At 40.6% G+C, this 18,616-nt stretch overlaps 1 protein-coding gene across 1 annotated transcript in view; it reads right to left on the reverse strand.

Annotated features, from left to right (window-relative positions):
- Positions 1-3,122: 3,122 nt before the first annotated feature.
- SEC13 (SEC13 homolog, nuclear pore and COPII coat complex component) overlaps positions 3,123-18,616 on the reverse strand; it is a 33,954-nt gene continuing 18,460 nt past the window's right edge. The window contains exons 6-9 of the mRNA XM_041763008.1: positions 14,538-14,671; positions 13,989-14,112; positions 12,960-13,106; positions 3,123-3,574 (exon numbers count right to left, since the gene is read on the reverse strand). Coding sequence (XP_041618942.1) covers positions 3,461-3,574; positions 12,960-13,106; positions 13,989-14,112; positions 14,538-14,671 — 519 coding nt within the window. The 3' untranslated portion in view covers positions 3,123-3,460. The remainder of the gene's footprint in view (positions 3,575-12,959; positions 13,107-13,988; positions 14,113-14,537; positions 14,672-18,616) is intronic.

The following is an 18,616-nucleotide window of genomic DNA, read 5'->3' on the forward strand; positions in this document are numbered from 1 at the left end:
ACCTATCCTAGACTACTTGACAGTGTCCCACAGGTCAATTGATTGGTTTCAGTCTTTATGTGCTTGTTTGTATGGTTTCTATTGCCGTGTCTTGACTTACTGATCAGTTATACCGCAGTGTCTATCTGCTTACTCCTGCCCAGTATATTTTTCACTTTAGATAATGAATTTTTCATTTCTGGAAATTCCATTTGCAACTTTTTGGTATCATTTTTCTTGTACTTGTTCCTTTAGATTCTTGAACATATTTATAATAGTATTTCTTAAGGTCTGTATCTGCTAATCCCATGGTCTCTTTTTTTTTTTTTTTAAGATTTTATTCATGAGAGACAGAGAAAGAAGCATAGTCAGAGGGAGAAGCAGGCTCTCTGTGGGGAGCCCTTTTGTGAGACTTGATCCCAGGACCCCAGGATCATGCCCTTAGCCAAAGGCAGACACTCTACCACTGAGCCATTCAGGCATCCCCCAGTCTTATTTCGTATCAATTTTTTTTCCTCTTCTGGTTATGGGCTGTATTTTCTTCCTCCTTGCACATCTGGGGATTTTGGATTGGAAGTTGGGCATTGTGAATTTTGTTTTCAAGTGCTTAATTTTGTTTTTCCTTTAAAGAGTGTTGGGCTAACTTGGCACAATGTGAAATTACTGTGGACCTCAAAGCTTGGTTTTATGGTCCAAAGGAACCTCTAATTCTAGACCTAATTTAGGATGTATTAAGACATGATCTTTCTTAGGACTCTACCCAATGCCCTGTGTATTTTGATGTTGTTGAGCTGTGGATCTTGGGCACGTCAACTATTCTCCTCTGGGAGTTCAAAAATTGTGTGCTCTGTTGGTTTCTGGTCATGAAGTGTCTTGCCTTTCATGTATGCAGGTTAGGACTTGCTCCCACTGTAGGAGACACTTCTGCAGATCTGAGGAGCTTGCCCTGAGCAACTCCCTCTTCTCCAGGACCCTGCCTAGTAGGTTCTAGCTTAGCCTTTCTGGACTCTGACCTCTGTCTCTTCAACTTGACCAGTAGACTTTGGATTGTCTCCCTGTGCTTTGGCCTGGAAGCTGCTCCAAGGCAGTAGGCTGGGGGACTAGGGCTCCTGCTTGTTTCCCTTACTGAAACACTACCTGTTGTCCTCTGCCCATAAGCATTTGTTTCATGCATATTAATGTGGTTTTATAGTTGTTTGTGCTGTGAGGGAAACTCTTATGGCTAGTACTCCTTCATGTGTTACAGTGGAAATCTTTTTGAACTCACTTGTGAGAGCCTATAAAATCTAGTTTTGTCAGTTCTTACATTGGCTTGCTGAATTTTCTGAATGGATGATTACTTAATGGTAATTCTTGGGTTATCTGGCTCATGGGACTATAAAAAGTCTCCTCTTACCTATGCTACTCTTACACAGGTGTTATCGATATGGTTTGGCCCTAATCCTCAGGGTTTGAGGGAATACCTTAATTCTATTTTTTTTTTTTTCATTCTATTTTTTTTTTTCTATCCCAGTTGCTTTTTGTAAAAGCATTAAAGAAACACTGTGGTTGCTACTCCTCTCTTACCCTCTTTATACATTTTAAATTACCCCTACATTTGTATCACTTGGTCTTGGCAAGTGCCCTTGAAGATTGCTACAACATAGTATTTCCACTGATTAGCCTTTTTTGTGGTAACAAATTTGAGGAATCTCACTTACCCCAGGAATGGCTAGTGTAGTACCACTGTGAGCATAAACTATTACGGGTGGTCATTTCATTCACCTCCAGATTACTCTGACCCTCGGTGGTGTGAGCTACAAACGGCATAAGGCTAACCTATCACCTATCCACTGTGTAACACAGGACTAGTTCTCACTATTTCTTGATGGTAGCAGGCAGCGTAAGGAAGACCAGGCCTGTCCTTCAGGGAGCACAGAGCTTGTTAGGGAAGGTAGATGTGTGAAAAGCTAACTCGCACTAAGTTAAGTTTTTGTCTACTGAGAAGTGTATGCAAAGGGGCCTTTGTGGGTCTTTTCTCATCTGAATAAATGGATTGGAGAACAGTATGGGAACTGCGCTTCTAAGGCCTGGATTGTGCAGAACGATGTGGGAGGCTGAGGGGCAGGGCTCTGGCCTATCTTTACTTCAAGCACAGTTGTTCCACCTTTTCCCATGTTATGCATTATGATCTAATATTTATTTCAAAACGGGTTTTGCTGCTAAACAATGATGGGTGAAAAGCACATGGAGGAACTGGGGTCCACACTTCCTTGTGCACACAGCCTCCTGAGGTGAGTGGCCTGATCTTTTTGCAAAGCTTAGTGCACATAAAGGTCTGCTGTGAACACCACCCCAGATCATAGGTGAGGAACCCCCACATACTCCCTGAGTTCTGCCTGTGACAGCACCCACTTGGGAGTGGAACGGGAGCAGGACTCAAACACTGGCTTTACCGCTTGGCAGCAGACAACCCCGGGTGGGTCTTCTATCTTCTGTGACTATCTTCTCTGAGTTTCCTTATTTGGTAAATTGGGGACAAATACATGTACTGCTCTGCTGTGTTGCTAAAGGTGTGGGGTCTCCAGTGTAGTGCTGGCTTGCAGTAAGTCTCAGTAAATGGTAGCTGCTGTTGTGATTCAGGTGAGGGTCTCGGAGCCTCTGCTACGAGGTGATACCTGGTTCAGGCTTGATGAGGACCAGAACCATGGTCTCCAGCAGCTCCTCCTTCAACTGGCATGGTCCATAACATGAACAAAGTGTGCCCACTTCCTGAGCCTCTCTTAACTACTGGTATTTGGTTAATCCTGCCTTGCACTGCACTGGCATGGCATCTTCTGGGTCACCCACATGCATTAGTTCATCTGCATCTTCTCTGTAAGGCAGACTTTTATTCCCATTTTCCAGAAGAGGATGTGTGCTCAGACGATACAGTCCCCGTCACTGAAGTCCACATCTGGTGTTCCTTTCACGTCACTCTATATGGTGCCTTCAGTATAACTGGAATCAAGAGGATGTTACAAAGACAGACCACCTTTGTGTGCATGGGGGTGGGAGGGTGCTACAGGAACCTGGGTCTTGGTGAACCTTGTTCTAGTATACTGACATTGCAACAAGAATAAAAATAAGTGTTTTAGGGAAGGGTTAGGGTAATGCAGGAAGAATTATAAGCAATATGAATTTATTTAACTATTTTGGAAACAAAACCCCCCCAAATAATGCCTGAACCCAAAAGGTACATAAAAATGGCCAAAAATATTTTAAAATAATAGATCTGAAGATCATTTGTAGTTTTTTCCTCATAACATGAATGCTTTCAGCAGGACAGTAAATTACAAACCATATCAAATCATGTTAAGGCAGATGATCAATCTGGCTGCATTTGTAACTACTCCTGGGAAAGTAATCGTGTTGGAGCTGTTCCTCCCAGCTATTTAGTCAGTTGGTCTAGGAAAGGGCAGTCCTGGAGTCAGCAGGTGAGGAGCTGGGCTTGCCTGTCTTGTCACTGCTCGTTCTGCTGGCCCTCTGTGACAGAAGCAGACACGGATCCCTGGCCCTTGTTGACATCACTGATGCACACCCACTGTCCGTCAACGGACTCCTTCCACAGGGTCACCTGCAAGCCAGCACACACACAGCCTGTAACAGGTCTGCACCCCTCCCTCTGCTGTCCCCTTCCCAGGGCCTCATCAAAGGCCATGACTCACAGCTTGTGAGTCTACAAAAATCCACACAGATTAAGAAAGAAGGTGTAGGGAGAGTGACCCCACCAAGATGATGACAAAGGGTGTTCCTGACTTAGCACCCCTCTCACAGAACTTATTCATGAACAAGAAACCAGTAAATGAATCCTAAAAGACAAAAGCGAGGCTGAAGCAGCTCCCTCTACCATAGAGACCAAGATACTGTACCAGAGTAAGTGGGATATCTCCAACCTATGATTCCTCCCCCAGAAGGAAGAGAGCACAGAGGGGACATCCAGTTATCCAGTGTTATAAGACATCAATCTGTAGGAGCCCAGACTCTGTATTCTGCCCCATGGGGATGGCAAGCACACTTGTGGGGCTCAACTACTGGGAATGTGATTGTGACTAAGTGGGGACGGCCTCGTATCCAGAGAGCTTATTCAGGAAAATCTGTGCGGTCCCTCAAGTTGGGCTGCCCAGGTAGCAGAGGTGGGCCCACTAGACCATCTGACAGCAAGGGCTCACTCTACCACCTGGAAGTGGCATGACCCTGCAATTCTAGCAGAGAGGGGGACGGGGGTGGTGGGGAGAGCTGGTGGTCCTCACAGCAAAAGCCAGTGGCCTTATTTCACCAGGAAACTTGGGGACAGACTGGCTTGAAGTTAAGACCACAAGAAAAGTATTAGTAGCCTTACAGTTGCTTCTCCCACTGTGCCAAGGCAGGGAAATACATTTTGTATCTAAGCATGTGGGAAGAAGCTGAACAACCCTGCTTACAGTGGCACTAGAATACAGCACACAGCACCTGGCTTCCCATCTACAGAGTACAACCAGTGGCCTCCTCACCTAACCAGATGTTCAGTCTATAGTCTTGCCTAGTTTGGGTCTCCAAACAAGCTGTGTAAGCTCTGGGTGCTGTCCTGCTGCCCCATCAGGCCAGAGAAGAAAAAAAAAAAAAAATCCAGGGGATTTGTTCAGCAGGCTTTCGGGCCCTTTGTACAGTACAAGCAGATTTGGGATTTCGAGGTGCTGTCGACACTTACTGAGCAACTATTATGAATACCAGGCATGGGCCAAGACTTTTAGAAATGGAGTCTCTAATTCTTTGAAAGCTAATATGAGGAATAATACGAGCTACTTTTCTCCTGAGTAGGTATGTCCCTTCTCTAGGCCAAATGACAGAAATGTCCATTTTACTTTCATATAAATGCCACATACATCCCTGTTGTCTTTTTCTGATTTCCTAGACTCATCTATTGCTGAGTAGGAAGCCAAGCCAGAGAATCTGATCCTCTAGCCTCACTTGGGGAGGGAACTAACAGCTAGCAGTCCTACTTGCTCTTCATGTCAGGGGACTACCCCCTATCCTAAGAGCTCAAATACTTAAAAACTGATTAAAGTGCCACAGTGAACCTGCAAAGGCTAGAAGAGGAGACGGATACCAACATGAGGATTACAGAAAACCACGTAATATATCACTAAAGAAAACTAATAAAGCTCTAAAGAAATGAAAATCTATGAACTGTAGGACAAAGAATTCAGAATAATCCTCTTCAGTTTAGTGAATTATAAGCATGTATAACTAAATTAAGCTCAAAAAAATAGACACCATTAAAAACAAACCCACCAGAAACCCTAGAGCTAAAAAACACAATAACTGAAAAATTTAGCAGAGTTTCAAAAGCAGGATTGACCACACAGAAGAAAGAAATCAGCAACGTGGAGGACAGGACACTGGAAATTACCCCGAGGAACGGAAACAGAAAAACAGTAAAGACTGCAATGGGATGGAATGAAAAGCAACATTCACTTAAAGAGAATTCCAGAAGATGAGAAAGGGACATAGAGTATATTTCAAGCAATGAGGCCTGAAAACTTCCCAAACCTGGGGAGAGAAACCGACATCTAGATCCAGGAGGCCTAAATAGGTTGAATTCCAAACAGGGCTACAAAGACATATACATTATAACTCTGAAAAGTCAAAGAATTTTAAAAGCAGCTAGAGAAAGAGTTACATACAAGGGAACCACCATAAAACTATGAGCAAATTTCTCAACAGAAGCTTTTCAGGCCAGAAGAAAATGGGATATATTAAAAACAAACAAACAAACAACAACAAAAAAACCTGTTAACCAAGAATAAAATACCAAGTAATAAAAGTGTCCTTCAGAAATGAAGAAGGGATGGACTTTCTACAACAAAAACTGAGGGAACTCATCACCACTATACTTGCCTTATGAGAAAAGCTAAAGGGAGTTCTTTCAATAGAAGTAAAAGGATGCTCATTAACATTATACAAGGCAGCATAAAACTCACTGGTAATGATAAATACATAAAGTTGGATTCTGTAATATGGTGATGGTGGTGTGTAATACACTTACAATTCCTTTAAAAGTTAAAAAATGTAGTAAAAAATAACTGTACCTACTGTTAATAGCTATACATTATAAAATATGTAAATTTTAACATCACTAACCTAAAATGTAAGGGAGAGAAGTAAAAGTGTAAAGATTAGAAATTCTATTGAAGTTAAGATGCTTTATGTAAGCCTTACAGCCCACAAGGGAAAACCTGAAGTATTAGACAAAAGAACATGACAAGTCAAAGCATACTGACACTTTAAGACATCAAAACACACAAAAAAGGATAAGAAACAATTAACAATGGATCAACAGAACATTCAGAAAACAATAAACAAAATGGCAATTGTGTAAGGCCTTACTAATAATTACTTCAGATGTATTAAACTCTCCAAACAAGACAACAAATGGCTGAATGAATACAAAAACTAAGATCCATCAATATGATTCATGCAAGAGATTCCCTTTAGCCTTTAAGACAGAGACTAAGAAGGAAAGGAAAAATCTATTTGAAGCAAATGGTAACCACAAAGAAAGAAGAGGTAGCTATAGTTAATATCACACAGACTTTAAAAATAATAAAAAGAGACAAAGGGGTTAACACATCAAGAGGATGTAACAATTCTAACTATATAAATCAAAAACTAACAACTAAACAGAGAAATAAAGAGCAACAATGGACAGATCATCCAAACAGATATGTCACTCCACAAAACAAGTCTTAACAAATTAAAAAAAAAAACAACAACCTGAAATCAAACCAAGCATCTTCTCTAATTATAATGGTATGAAACTAGAAATCAGTAACAAGAGAAAAGAGAAATTCACAAACACACACAAATTAAATACTCTCTTGAACCACCAATGGATCAAAGAAGAAATGAAATTATTTTGAAATGAAAATAGAAACACAATATATCTAAACTAATAGGATGCAGCAAAAGCAGTTTTTGGGGAGAAGTTTATAGGAATAAATGCCTAAATTAATAAGCAAGACCCATCCCACATAAATAACCTAATTCTATGCCTTAAGGAATTAGAAAAAGAACAAACTTCACCCAAAGCTAGCAGAAGCAAGGAAATAATAATTATCAGAGCAGAAATAAATGAAATACAGAATAGGAAAACAAAAGAAAAGATTAGCCAGGGATCGACCCGTGGGTGGCTCAGCGGTTTAGTGCCTGCCTTCCGCCCAGGGCGTGATTCCGGAGTCCTGGGATCGAGTCTAACATCGGGCTCCCTGCATGGAGCCTGCTTCTCCCTCTGCCTGTGTCTCTGTCTCTCATGAATAAATAAGTATTAAAAAAACAAAAAAAAAGATTAGCCAAAAGAGCTGGTTCTTTGACAAGATAAAACTGACACAAATTTAGCTAAACTAACCAAAGAAAAAAGAGGATCCAAAACAAAATTGTAAATGAAAAAAGAGACATTCCAACTGATAATCACAGAAATACAAAGAAAAATAAGACGCTATGATGAAACACCTGTGCCAACAAACTGGTCACCCTAGAGATAATGGACAGATTCTTAGAAATCTAGAACACTACCAAGGACTGAATCAGGAAGAAACAGAAAATCTGAATAAAAAATTTTACTTTTATAAAAATTAAAGTATAAAAATTCCTATTTTTTCTGAAATAGGAAATCCAAATAAGTAAGGAGAATGAATCAATCAAAAATCTCCTAGTGTAAAAAAGCCCAGGACCAGATAGATGGTTTCACTGGTTTTTTTATTTATTTGTAAATATTTTATTTATTTATTCATGAGAGACAGAGAGAGAGGTAGAGACAGGCAGAGGGAGAAGCAGGCTCCATGCAGGGAGCCCGACGTGGGACTTGATCCCGGGTCTCCAGGATCAGGCCCTGGGCTGAAGGTGGCGCTAAACCGCTAAGCTACCTGCGCTGCCCTCACTGGTGAATTTAACCATTTAGTAATTTTATATCAATCCTCAAAATATTCCAAAAAGAATTATAAAAGAAGAAACACACCCACACACTCATGAGGCTAACATTACTCCAATACCAAAGCCAGAAAAGAAAATTATAAATAACCCTGATGAAATAGAAGCAAAGTGAATTTGGCAGTATATTAAAAGGATCATTTCCCATGATCAAACAGGAGTCATACTTGGAATGCAAGGATGATTCAATACAGGTACATCAATCAATGTGATACCTCACAATAGAATAAAAGAAGAATCCTATCTACTCAGTAGATGCAGAAAAAGCATTTGACAAAATTCAGCGTCTGTTTATAATAACTTTTAAAGGCCATATGTGATAAACCCACAGCTAATACAGTATTTTTCAACACAGTAGGGGAAGTCCTTGCCAGAGCAGTCAGGCAAGAAAAAAAAAAAAGCATCAGAACTGGTAAGGAAAAACTAAAACTGTTTCTATTTATAGATGACAGATTTTATATACAGAAAATCCTAAAGATCTCATCAAAAAACTTAGATCTAAACAATGAATTCATTAAAGTTGGAGGGTACAAAATTAACATACAAAACAGTAGTGTTTCTATACACTAAGAACAAATTATCTAAAAAAGAAAATGATCCTTGCAAAACATCAAAAACAAAATACTTATAAATCAACCTAGCCAAGGAGATGAAAGATCTCTACTCTGCAAACTACAAGTCAGGGATAAAAAGAAACTGAAGGCACAAATAAATGGAAAGGCTTCTTGTTCACAGATTAGAAGAAATCATATTGTTAAAAGGTCAGTAGTAACAAAAGCCATCTATAGATTCAATGCAATTCCTATCAAGATTCAAAAGGCCTTTTTTTTTTTTTTTTACAAAAGTAGAGAGTCCTAAAATTTATATGGAACCCCAAAAGACCCCAAATATCCAAAGCAATCCTGAGAAAAACAAAGTGAGAAGCATCATACTTTTTGATTTTAAGCAACAAAGCTACAGTAACTAAAACGGTATGGTACTGGCATAAAAACAGACAAATAGATCAATGGAACAGAATCAGAAATAAACAGAAAGCTCCGAAATAAACCCAAACATAAATGGTTAACTAATACTTGGCAAGGGAGCCAAGAATACTCAAAGGAGAAAGGACAGTCTCTTTAATAAATGGTGGTGGATAAAACTGGATACTCTCATGTAAAAGAATAAAACCAGATCCTTATCTTACACTTCTCACAAAAACTAAATATAAGACCTGAAACCATGAAAGTCCTAGAGGAAAATACAAGAAACAAGCTCTTTGGTATGGATCTTGGCAATGATTTTTTGGGTGGGACACCTAAAGCACAAGCAACAAAATATAAAGTTTAACGCAAAGAGCATTAAACTAAAAAGCTTCCGCACAGCAAAACAGTCAACAGTTGTGAAAAAATGTTTGCAAATAATACATCAAATAAAGAGTTCATATCCAAAATATCCAAAGAACTCCTAGAAATCAATATCAGAAAGTCAAATAATCAAATTAAAAAATGGGCAAAAGATCTGAATAGAATATTTCTCCAAAAAAGAATCTATAAAGGCCAACAGGTACATGAAAAGGTGCTCAACATAACTTATCACTGGGGAAATGCAAATCAAAACCACAGTAAGAAAGATTTCAACTTCACACATGTTAGAATGGCCATCATCAAAGAGATAAAAACATAAGCACTGGCAAGGATGTGGGGAAAAGGGAACTCTTGTGCACAGCTGCTATGGAAAACAGTATGGAGGATCCACAAAAAATTAAAAATATTACTATATGATCTACCAATTCAACTTCTAGATATTTATCTGAAGAAAATGAAAACCCTACCTTGGAAATATCTGCACCTCTATTTCACAGTACCATTACTTATAATAGCCAAGACATGGAAATAACCTAAATGTCTACCGACAGATAAATGGATAAAGAAGTTATGGATATTCCATATCCAATGGAATATTATTCAGGCACAAAAAATGAAATATTTGAGACCACATGCATGGACTTTAATTTTTAAAGATTTTATTTATTCATTCATGAGAGACACGGAGAGAGAGAGAGAGAGAGAGAGAAAGAGGCAAAGACACAAGCAGAGGGAGAAGCAGGCTCCATGCAGGGAGCCCGACGTGGGACTCGATCCCGGGTCTCCAGGATCACGCCCCGGGCTGAAGGTGGCGCTAAACCACTGAGTCACCCAGGGTGCCCACATGCGTGGACTTTGAGGGCATTATGCTAAATGAAATAAGAGAAAGATCAACACTATATATCTCATTTATATGTAGAGTCTAAAAACAAAACCAAAAACACTCAGAAAAGATCCAAAACCAATCACAGAAGAGTTCAGATTTGTAGTTAGCAGAGCTGGGGGTGGAGGGTCACGAGGTACACACTTGCAGTCCTAAGACATGGAAGTACTAGGGATGTAATGATGACAATAGCTCACACCACTATATGGTCTATATGAAAACTGTGAGAGATTAAATACTGTGAGATGAGAGAAGTTCTCATCACAAGGAAAAACTTTTTTGCTTTCTCTTTTATTGTACCTATATGAAATGATGGATACTAAACTTACTGTGATAATTTCACAGTATATGTAGGTCAAACCATTATGCTATACACTTTCAACTTATGATGTAAGTCTAATATATTTCAATAAAACTGGAAAAAGAATACCTTAAAAAATAAAAACAGTGGAGAGGGGACAGTGTTGGAAATAATTCTGTAACACAAAGTAACAGTAATAGTAGTAATAAATAATAATGTGAACAGGGTTGTCGTTTTAACCAAGTTGCTGTAACTTCTGTGAGGATACAGGGAAAGAGAACAATGGTTCTCAAAGCGTGGTCTCTAGACCAAGACATCTGCAGGACCAAGAACTTGTGAAAACCGCAAATTCTTGGGTCCTCACCCAGCTGAAATTCAGAAGCTCTGGGGTGGGCTTGGCAATCTATGTTTTAACAAGTTTAATACTAAAGTCTGAAAAGTATGCTAGAGAAAGATGACAGATGAGTAAGTATGTTATTTCTACACTGAAGTAAACAGCAGAAGAAATGCTAAGCATCGAAAAGGTTTCCTCCTGGAGAATGAAAATCAGGAAACTACATTAATAAATCATAACCTAATAAAAACTACTTAAGCTATGTACATGTATTTGATTAAAAAAAGATTTTAAGAATTTCTGCTTTATTTATTTTTTTAAAAAAAGATTTATTTATTCATGAGAGACACAGAGAGAAAGGTAGAGACACAGGCAGAGGGAGAAGCAGGCTCCATGCAGTGAGCCTGACATGGGACTCAATCCCGGGTCTCCAGGATCAGGCCCTTGGCTGAAGGTGGCGCTAAACCGCTGAGCCACCGGGGCTGCCCAAGAATTTCTGCTTTAGAGACAGATTGTTGACTACAGATGCACTGCACGGAATGCTCTAGACTGAAAATCTACCAAGTCCTTTAGTGAAGGAATAAATACTATGCAAACAATAGAGGTGAGCTCCTTGTAGGAAATAGGCTGATAAAGATCAAGAAGCACAAAAGAATAATGACAGCAGACCGCAAACATGGAAAGTACAACCAGGCACTCCCTACTGCCTTGTAAACACTACAGTAGGGCTGCTCCTCAGTCAAGTCAGGGTCTGTTGGCCTGTTCTGGGCGCCACCAAATCTGGGGTCTAGTCCTGGCTCAGGCACTTACTAGAAATAAAGAGGGCTAGTTTTCTTTGAGGGTCACTCCAGCTCTAAAATTCTATGGCTTTGAGACAGGGCCTGCTAGATCTTTCTGGAATCACTACACATGAAAGGTATCCCCAGCCTGGATAAAAACTGCCTGCAGAGGGTCTCAAAGGTGTGTTACTTGTACACCCATGTGCACAGCATTAGTGATAAGAGCCAAAGGTGAAGCACCCCAGGGTCCCTCAATGTATATGTATGGATAAATACAATGTGGTAGAACAGAGTATTATTCAGTCTTGAAACAGACACGTGGTACAACAAAGATGAGAACACTATAGGATTCCACTTACAGGAGGTCCCTAGGGCAAATTCACAGAGACATGAAGTAGGAATGGTGCTTACCAGGGATAGGGGTGGGTGGGGGGTTAGTGTCCAGTGAGGACAGAGTTTCAGCTGGGAAAGACGAACAGTTTAGAGGTGGATGGTGGTGATGCTGCACAATAATGTGAATGTTCTCCAAACTACTGAACTATACACTTAAAAACGGCTAAGATGGGGGAACTTTATATGTATTTTGTCATGATTAAAAAAGCTGCCTTCAGAAAGGAAGAGGTAACAAGTCACTGCCATCTCTCTAGCTGACCCCTCTCCTCTTAGGCAGAGGATCTGTTAACTTTATACGGCAGGGTTCAATGAAGTGGTCAGGATTTTTCAAGTGCATTTGCTTTGTTGCTATAATGTTCTGAGCTACTTTTGGTTTTACTGTTTTCCAGTGGCCACTTTGTCTCCATGTCTCTTCCTTTGTATGGCTCATAGTGCAGAAAAGGTATACAGTGGGTGAATAATAATACCCACGAATTACACAGATTTCTAGAAATATGCCTCTTTGGTGTCTGACATAAACCTTCAATCTTTATGCTTTTGTTTATGGGATTTTTTTTTAATCTATTAACTTTTGAGCAGTGCTAATTGAATGTCATTATGAAGACAAGGTGGTAAAATGGTGACGGTGATGGACTACCAGGGCAATGGGTTTGGATTTAACTTGGGCCTGATTACAAACTCTTCCACCTAATAGCTTTGTGGCCCCACTGCAAGTCTAACTACCACTGTCAGCTTCTTTCATATTTGCAAAAGGGGGGACAAACCACCTCGGGACAGCAGGTGGAGGGGGGAAGGGCAGGGGATTGTAAGATTTAATGATATATTTAAGAAATGTGCTCAAAACAGTCTTCATTAAGGCTCCTTCCAAGCCTAACCTTATATGGAGAATTCAACTGCACTTTTTAGTGGGTGAAGACAAACAAAGCCCTGACCACCATGTCATGGAAATGGACTGTACCTTATTGTCTCCGCCCGAGACAGCCAGGATATTGGCTGTGATGGACCAGCTCACATGCCACACAACATCATTGAACTTGTGCAACAGTTTGGGTGACCATGTATTGCCTGAGGTGTCATCACAAGTCCAGATGAACACACGACCGTCCTGGGAAAAGACAGGTTAGAATCAGGGAAGGTAAGGCAAGGATCTTGAACTGGGGATATCCTCTCTATTTAGAGCCATATTGGACTTTTGCAGGAATGAGGTGGGATTTAGCAAAATGCACAGCCGAGACCGTCCTGGGTGTGCACAGATGTGATGGCCAATTTCCAGCCCAGCATTATCCCTTTACCCCAGGAACATATTTTACATTGGTTGTGTCTCCCAGGTTCTTGTGCTCATACTGGTTTCAGGTATGAACTTTATATGGCTAACTCTAAAATGTTCTCTAGGTTTTCCTCATGTCTGCCAAATCATCTCGTTTTGCCTTTGGCTCTAATTTTCTCAACCCAATGGGTATGGCTGTCTATAAACCAAGCTCAGAGAATGAGAAGGGACAAGTGTAAAAAGTCCTCAAATTTAGAACCAAACATAACAGGCTCAAGTGAAGCCTGGCTAACATTTGTCTATGGTGGAGTTAAGCATATAATTTAAGGCTTGTCCTTGGTTTTTCCTTTGTGATCTGTCTGTGAAGACTGATCTAGGTGAGCCCAAGATCCTAGGACTTCCAACTATCCTGGTCCCTGCTTGGGAACACTCTCAGAATGCACCTGGGCAGCGCTCTTCCCCAGCTGCATAATGCTGAGGGGAAACTGGTCCGGAGTTGGCCCAACTCATAGCTCAGTGGAGGTAAGCCACTTGTGCCTTCTGATCAAGCCTTCTCCACAAGATGACCTGGCTCCTAGCACTGTCCTACTTGCCCTAGTCCAGAGGTGCCTGTTGCCTTGCCCTTACCTTTTTAGACTTTACCTTAGGGGGACTGTAATGGTTGATGGGACTTACTCAGAGATTAAACAACACGGGAAGCTCTCATGGATCTGAGCTGACCTGGGAGCAACTGGCGATGGTGCTGGTAGGCAAGCCAATGGAGGGGGCCCAGGCCACATCTCGAACCCAGTCACTGTGCGCTTCTAGTTTCTGTTCCTCCTTCCACTGGCCATCCTCCTCCTCCCTAACAGAGGAGACAGAAAGGGAAAATGCAGCAGCAGGTAGCAGCCCAGGTGTGTTTCCCACACCTCCATTGTACCCCCACCCTATAGGCTCTGCAGGGGCCAAGAAGCTATTCCATCTTTTTTATTTCATTCCTTGACCTTGTAGATTTTTACTCAGTTCATCAGCTATAGAATATTCTATGAAATGCTGTTTGTCCACAGCCAATGGCTCCAAGAATTGGGAATCAGGTAAAGAATTAAAGTACTCGAGCAAGGCCAAGTTGTTTTTAAAGGATGTCCTCTGACAGACTGAAAACCGTATTCTGTAGGCAGGAGGGGAAAAGAAGGGGATCCCATTTCTTCAGGACTGTGGCTGAGTCACAGCAGGTAGCAGGGTAGAAGGTAAGAAGTGTCCCCTTGAGGTAAGTCCACCACATCCACTTACTTCCACAGTTTGATGAGGTTGTCACAGCCGCCTGAAGCAAACTTCTTGATGTAGTTGGGCTTCTGTCCCGATGGCTGGTCTATAAGGCTTCCAGGCACAACAGCAGGGGCCCAACTGACGGCATTGCAGCCAATCTGTGAGGAAAGGGTTGGGGTGACTGCCCTTTAGCCCTGCAGCAAAGCCCTGCTTCTGCAGACTCAAAGCTGCAGTGTATCCCCCTCCAATTCTCAGGACAGGATTATGCAGGACCACTGTTTTGTTTTTTAAGGATTAGCCCCCATGATGCTCCTTCAAGGAGTCCTAACAGTACATGTATTTTTCAGCAATATACATTTAAAGTAGGAGTTAGGGACTCCCCAGGAATTTTTTAAGAAACAGAACATTAAAAAAATATATGAACAGAAAGCACAGGTTCAGAAAAACATGCAAAGTTTAATGAAGTACTACTCTAAAGCACTCTTGTAACCACTACCAGTTCAAGATATCAAATTGCCATTTACCCTGGAAGCCCTGTCATTATGTCCCACCTGAGTCATAGCCATTCTTCCTTGGCAACATTTTCCTGACTTCTGATTTCTTCCTTTTTTTTCCCCTTTAGTTTTGTCACCCAAATATGCATCCCTAGATACTGTCTCACCATTTAAATTTTTTAATTTAATTTTATTTTAAAGATTTTATTTATTTATTTATTTATTCATGAGAGACACAGAGAGAGAAAGAGGCAGAGACACAGGCAGAGGGAGAAGCAGGCTCCATGCAGGGAGCCCTAAGCGGGACTCGATGCCAGGTCTCCAGGATCACGACCTGGGCTGAAAGCAGGCGCCAAACCGCTGAGCCACCCAGGGATCCCCAATTTTTTATTTTAAAAATTTTTTTTACATCTCCTTATTTATAGATTCCCCCTAATCTTTTTTTTTTCCCTTACCATTTCTTTGTTAAAGAAAGACCAGTCATCTGACTTACAGACTCTCAGGCTGATTTGCTATTTCACACTCAGACTTCTGAATTCCTAAAAATTGTCAGCTGGATCCCAGACTGGGTCAGACTCAAGTTTGACTTCTTTGTTAAGACTGCAGGCAGTAGGATGTCCGGGTGGCTCAGTGGTTGAGCCTCAGCCTTTGGCTCAGGGTGTGATCCCAGAGTTCCTCGATCGATCGATCGTATAAGGCTCCCTATGGGGACCCTGCTTCTCCCTCTGCCTGTGTCTCTGCCTCTCTCATGAATAAATACATAAAATCTTTAAAAAATATTAAAAAAACACTACAGGCAGTAAATTATTCTTACATTGGGAGACAAATGACATCAGGTTGTCTTTTTATGGTATTAGTACCTATGAACAATTTATGCCTCTTAATTCATTGGACATTACAAAATGGTGATATAATATTCATTTCTTTGTTATTTATTATATAGAATAATCTAGACAGGGGAGATTTCCCTCATTAATATTTGGCTCCCCATGGGTACAGACCAGATAGGAAATGTAGGATAAATGTTTGACACATTCTTCAAGGATGAATGATTCTGTTATTTTTTATTTTTAAAAATATTTTGTTTGAGAAAATGAACAAGAGCACAAGCAGAGACCTGCTGCTCTGGGATCCTAAGACCCTGGGATCATGACCTGAGATGGAGGGAGATGACTGAGCCACCCTGATTCTCTTTATAAACTCATGGTTTTAAGCATATTTGATGGGTTTCAGTTCACTGCAATTATTCTCATTTTTCTGACACCTAACTGCAGTACGTGTTCAAATTGGCTCCTCTGACTTAACTATATCAAAGTATGTCTTTGATCATTTCTGTTAGAGGTATCACAAAATGTCCCAGGCTTATCTCGTACATTTCCTGCCTCAGACCTAAGATCAGCCAGTTCAAGAATTAGGGTTTCTTTTAGTGAGGAACTATATTTCAAGACTGTAATCTGGTGCTAGGGATGCTCACTGCCACATAATTATTTTATCTCATTTCATAACTCAACAGTCTCAGTTACTGCCAATACAATAAGTCAAAACATTTAAAAAAATGTTTGCAGTGTTCTCCCCATTCTCTGCCATAGGTGGTTTTTTTTTTTTTTTTTTTTTGGGAAGGAGCAGGGTGTTTAGTGTATGGTTACCAACATTAAAAGATCCTAGATCGGGGATCCCTGGGTGGCGCAGCGGTTTGGCGCCTGCCTTTGGCCCAGGGCGCGATCCTGGAGACCCGGGATCGAATCCCACATCAGGCTCCCGGTGCATGGAGCCTGCTTCTCCCTCCGCCTGTGTCTCTGCCTCTCTCTCTCTCTTGCTGTGACTATCATAAATAAAAAAAAAAAAGATCCTAGATCTCCAGCTCTGCATGTGACCACTTTAAAGAAAAAAAAAAAAAGATTTATTTACTGAGAGAGAGCATGCAAGTGGGGCGAGGGGGAGAGGGAGAGAGAGAACTTCAAACATACTCTGCTGAGCACAGAGCCTGATGCAGGGCTTGATCTCACCACCCTGAGATCATGACCTAAAAAAGCTGAAATCAAGAGTCCAACCCTTAACCAAGTGAACCACCCAAAGCCCCATGCCCACTTTTTAAACAGTTGCCTGATACCTTAACAGAGCATATAGCTATACTCTGCCTTATAACCCTCATTTAGTCTTAGTTCTCTACAGTTAACTATATTTGATGTCTTTCTAGTCATTTTTGTTGTCTGAAGCTTATTCTCTAGTAGATACCTCAGAAAGTGCTCATGGAAACAATAGTTTTTGAGTTCTGGCATAGCAGTAACAGTCTGTTTCTTTCTACTCCAAAATAAAATTTTAAGAGCAGCTTTGAGGTATTATTGACATTCATTGCTCATAAACCGCACAATCTAATGAGCTCTGGCATTGGTATACCCTGTAAAACGACCACTATAATCAAGATAAAAAACATGTCTCAAAGTGATGAAAGAAAAAAACTTCCAACCAAGAGTACTCTACCCACGGAAGTTATTCAGAATTGAAGGAGAGCTTTCCAAACAAGCAAATAATGAATGGAACTCATGACCACTAAGATTGCCTTACAAGAAATGTGAAAGAAGATTGCCTTACAAGAAATGTGAAAGCAGGTGGTGTCTGGATGGCATTCAGTTGGTTAAGCATTTGCCTTTAGCTCAGGTCATGATCTCAGGGTCCTGGGATCAAGCCCTATGTTGGGCTCTCTGCTCAGTGGAGAGTCTGCTTCTCCCTCTCCCTCTGCCCTTCCCCCCCAATCTGTGCTTTATCTCTGTTCTCTCTTTTTCAAATAATCTTTGGGGAAAAAAAGGGAAATGATAAAGGGTATTCTTTAAGTTGAAAAGAAAAGGTGCTTATTAATAACAGGAAAACATATGAAAGTAGAAAACTCACCAGTAAGGTAAATATGTAGTAAAAGTACTGGCCTAATCACAAATAAAGCTAATATGAAGATTAAAAGACAAAAGTAGTAAAAATAACTATGACTATAATAATTAGTTAAGGGATATGCAAGATAAAAAGATGCAAAATTTGACCTCAGAAACATAAAATGTGGGTGGAGAGTAAAAATGCATTCATGCATAAGTTCTTGCCAACTTCAAATAGACTGTTAAAGATATATTATAAATAAATATCAGCCTCATGGTAACCATAAAGCAAAAGCCTACAGTAGGTACACAAAAGATGAGAAAGGAATCTAAGCAGACCAAGAAAGGAACAGAAAGGGGGCACCTGGGTGGCTCAGCAGTTGTATGCCTGCCTTCGGCTCAGGGCATGATCCCAGGGTCCCAGGATTGAGTCCCACATCAGGCTTCCCACGTGGAGCCTGCTTCTCCTTCTGCCTGTGTCTCTCATCAATAAATAAATAAAATCTTTTTTTTTTAAAGGAAGAAACAAAGAATCTATAAAACAGAGAACAATTAATAAGAATGGCAATAAGTACATACCTATCAATAATTACTTTAAATGTAAATGGTCTAAATGCTCCAATCAAAAGACAAAGGGTGAATGGATGAAAAAACAAGACCCATTTACCTGCCACCTAAAAGAGGTGGCTACCTCTTTTACCTTCACACCTAATGCTACCTTCACACCTAATGACACATAAGGGCA

This window comes from Vulpes lagopus, chromosome 7 (genome assembly GCF_018345385.1).
Source record: "Vulpes lagopus strain Blue_001 chromosome 7, ASM1834538v1, whole genome shotgun sequence".
NCBI classification, from domain to species: Eukaryota; Metazoa; Chordata; class Mammalia; order Carnivora; family Canidae; genus Vulpes; species Vulpes lagopus.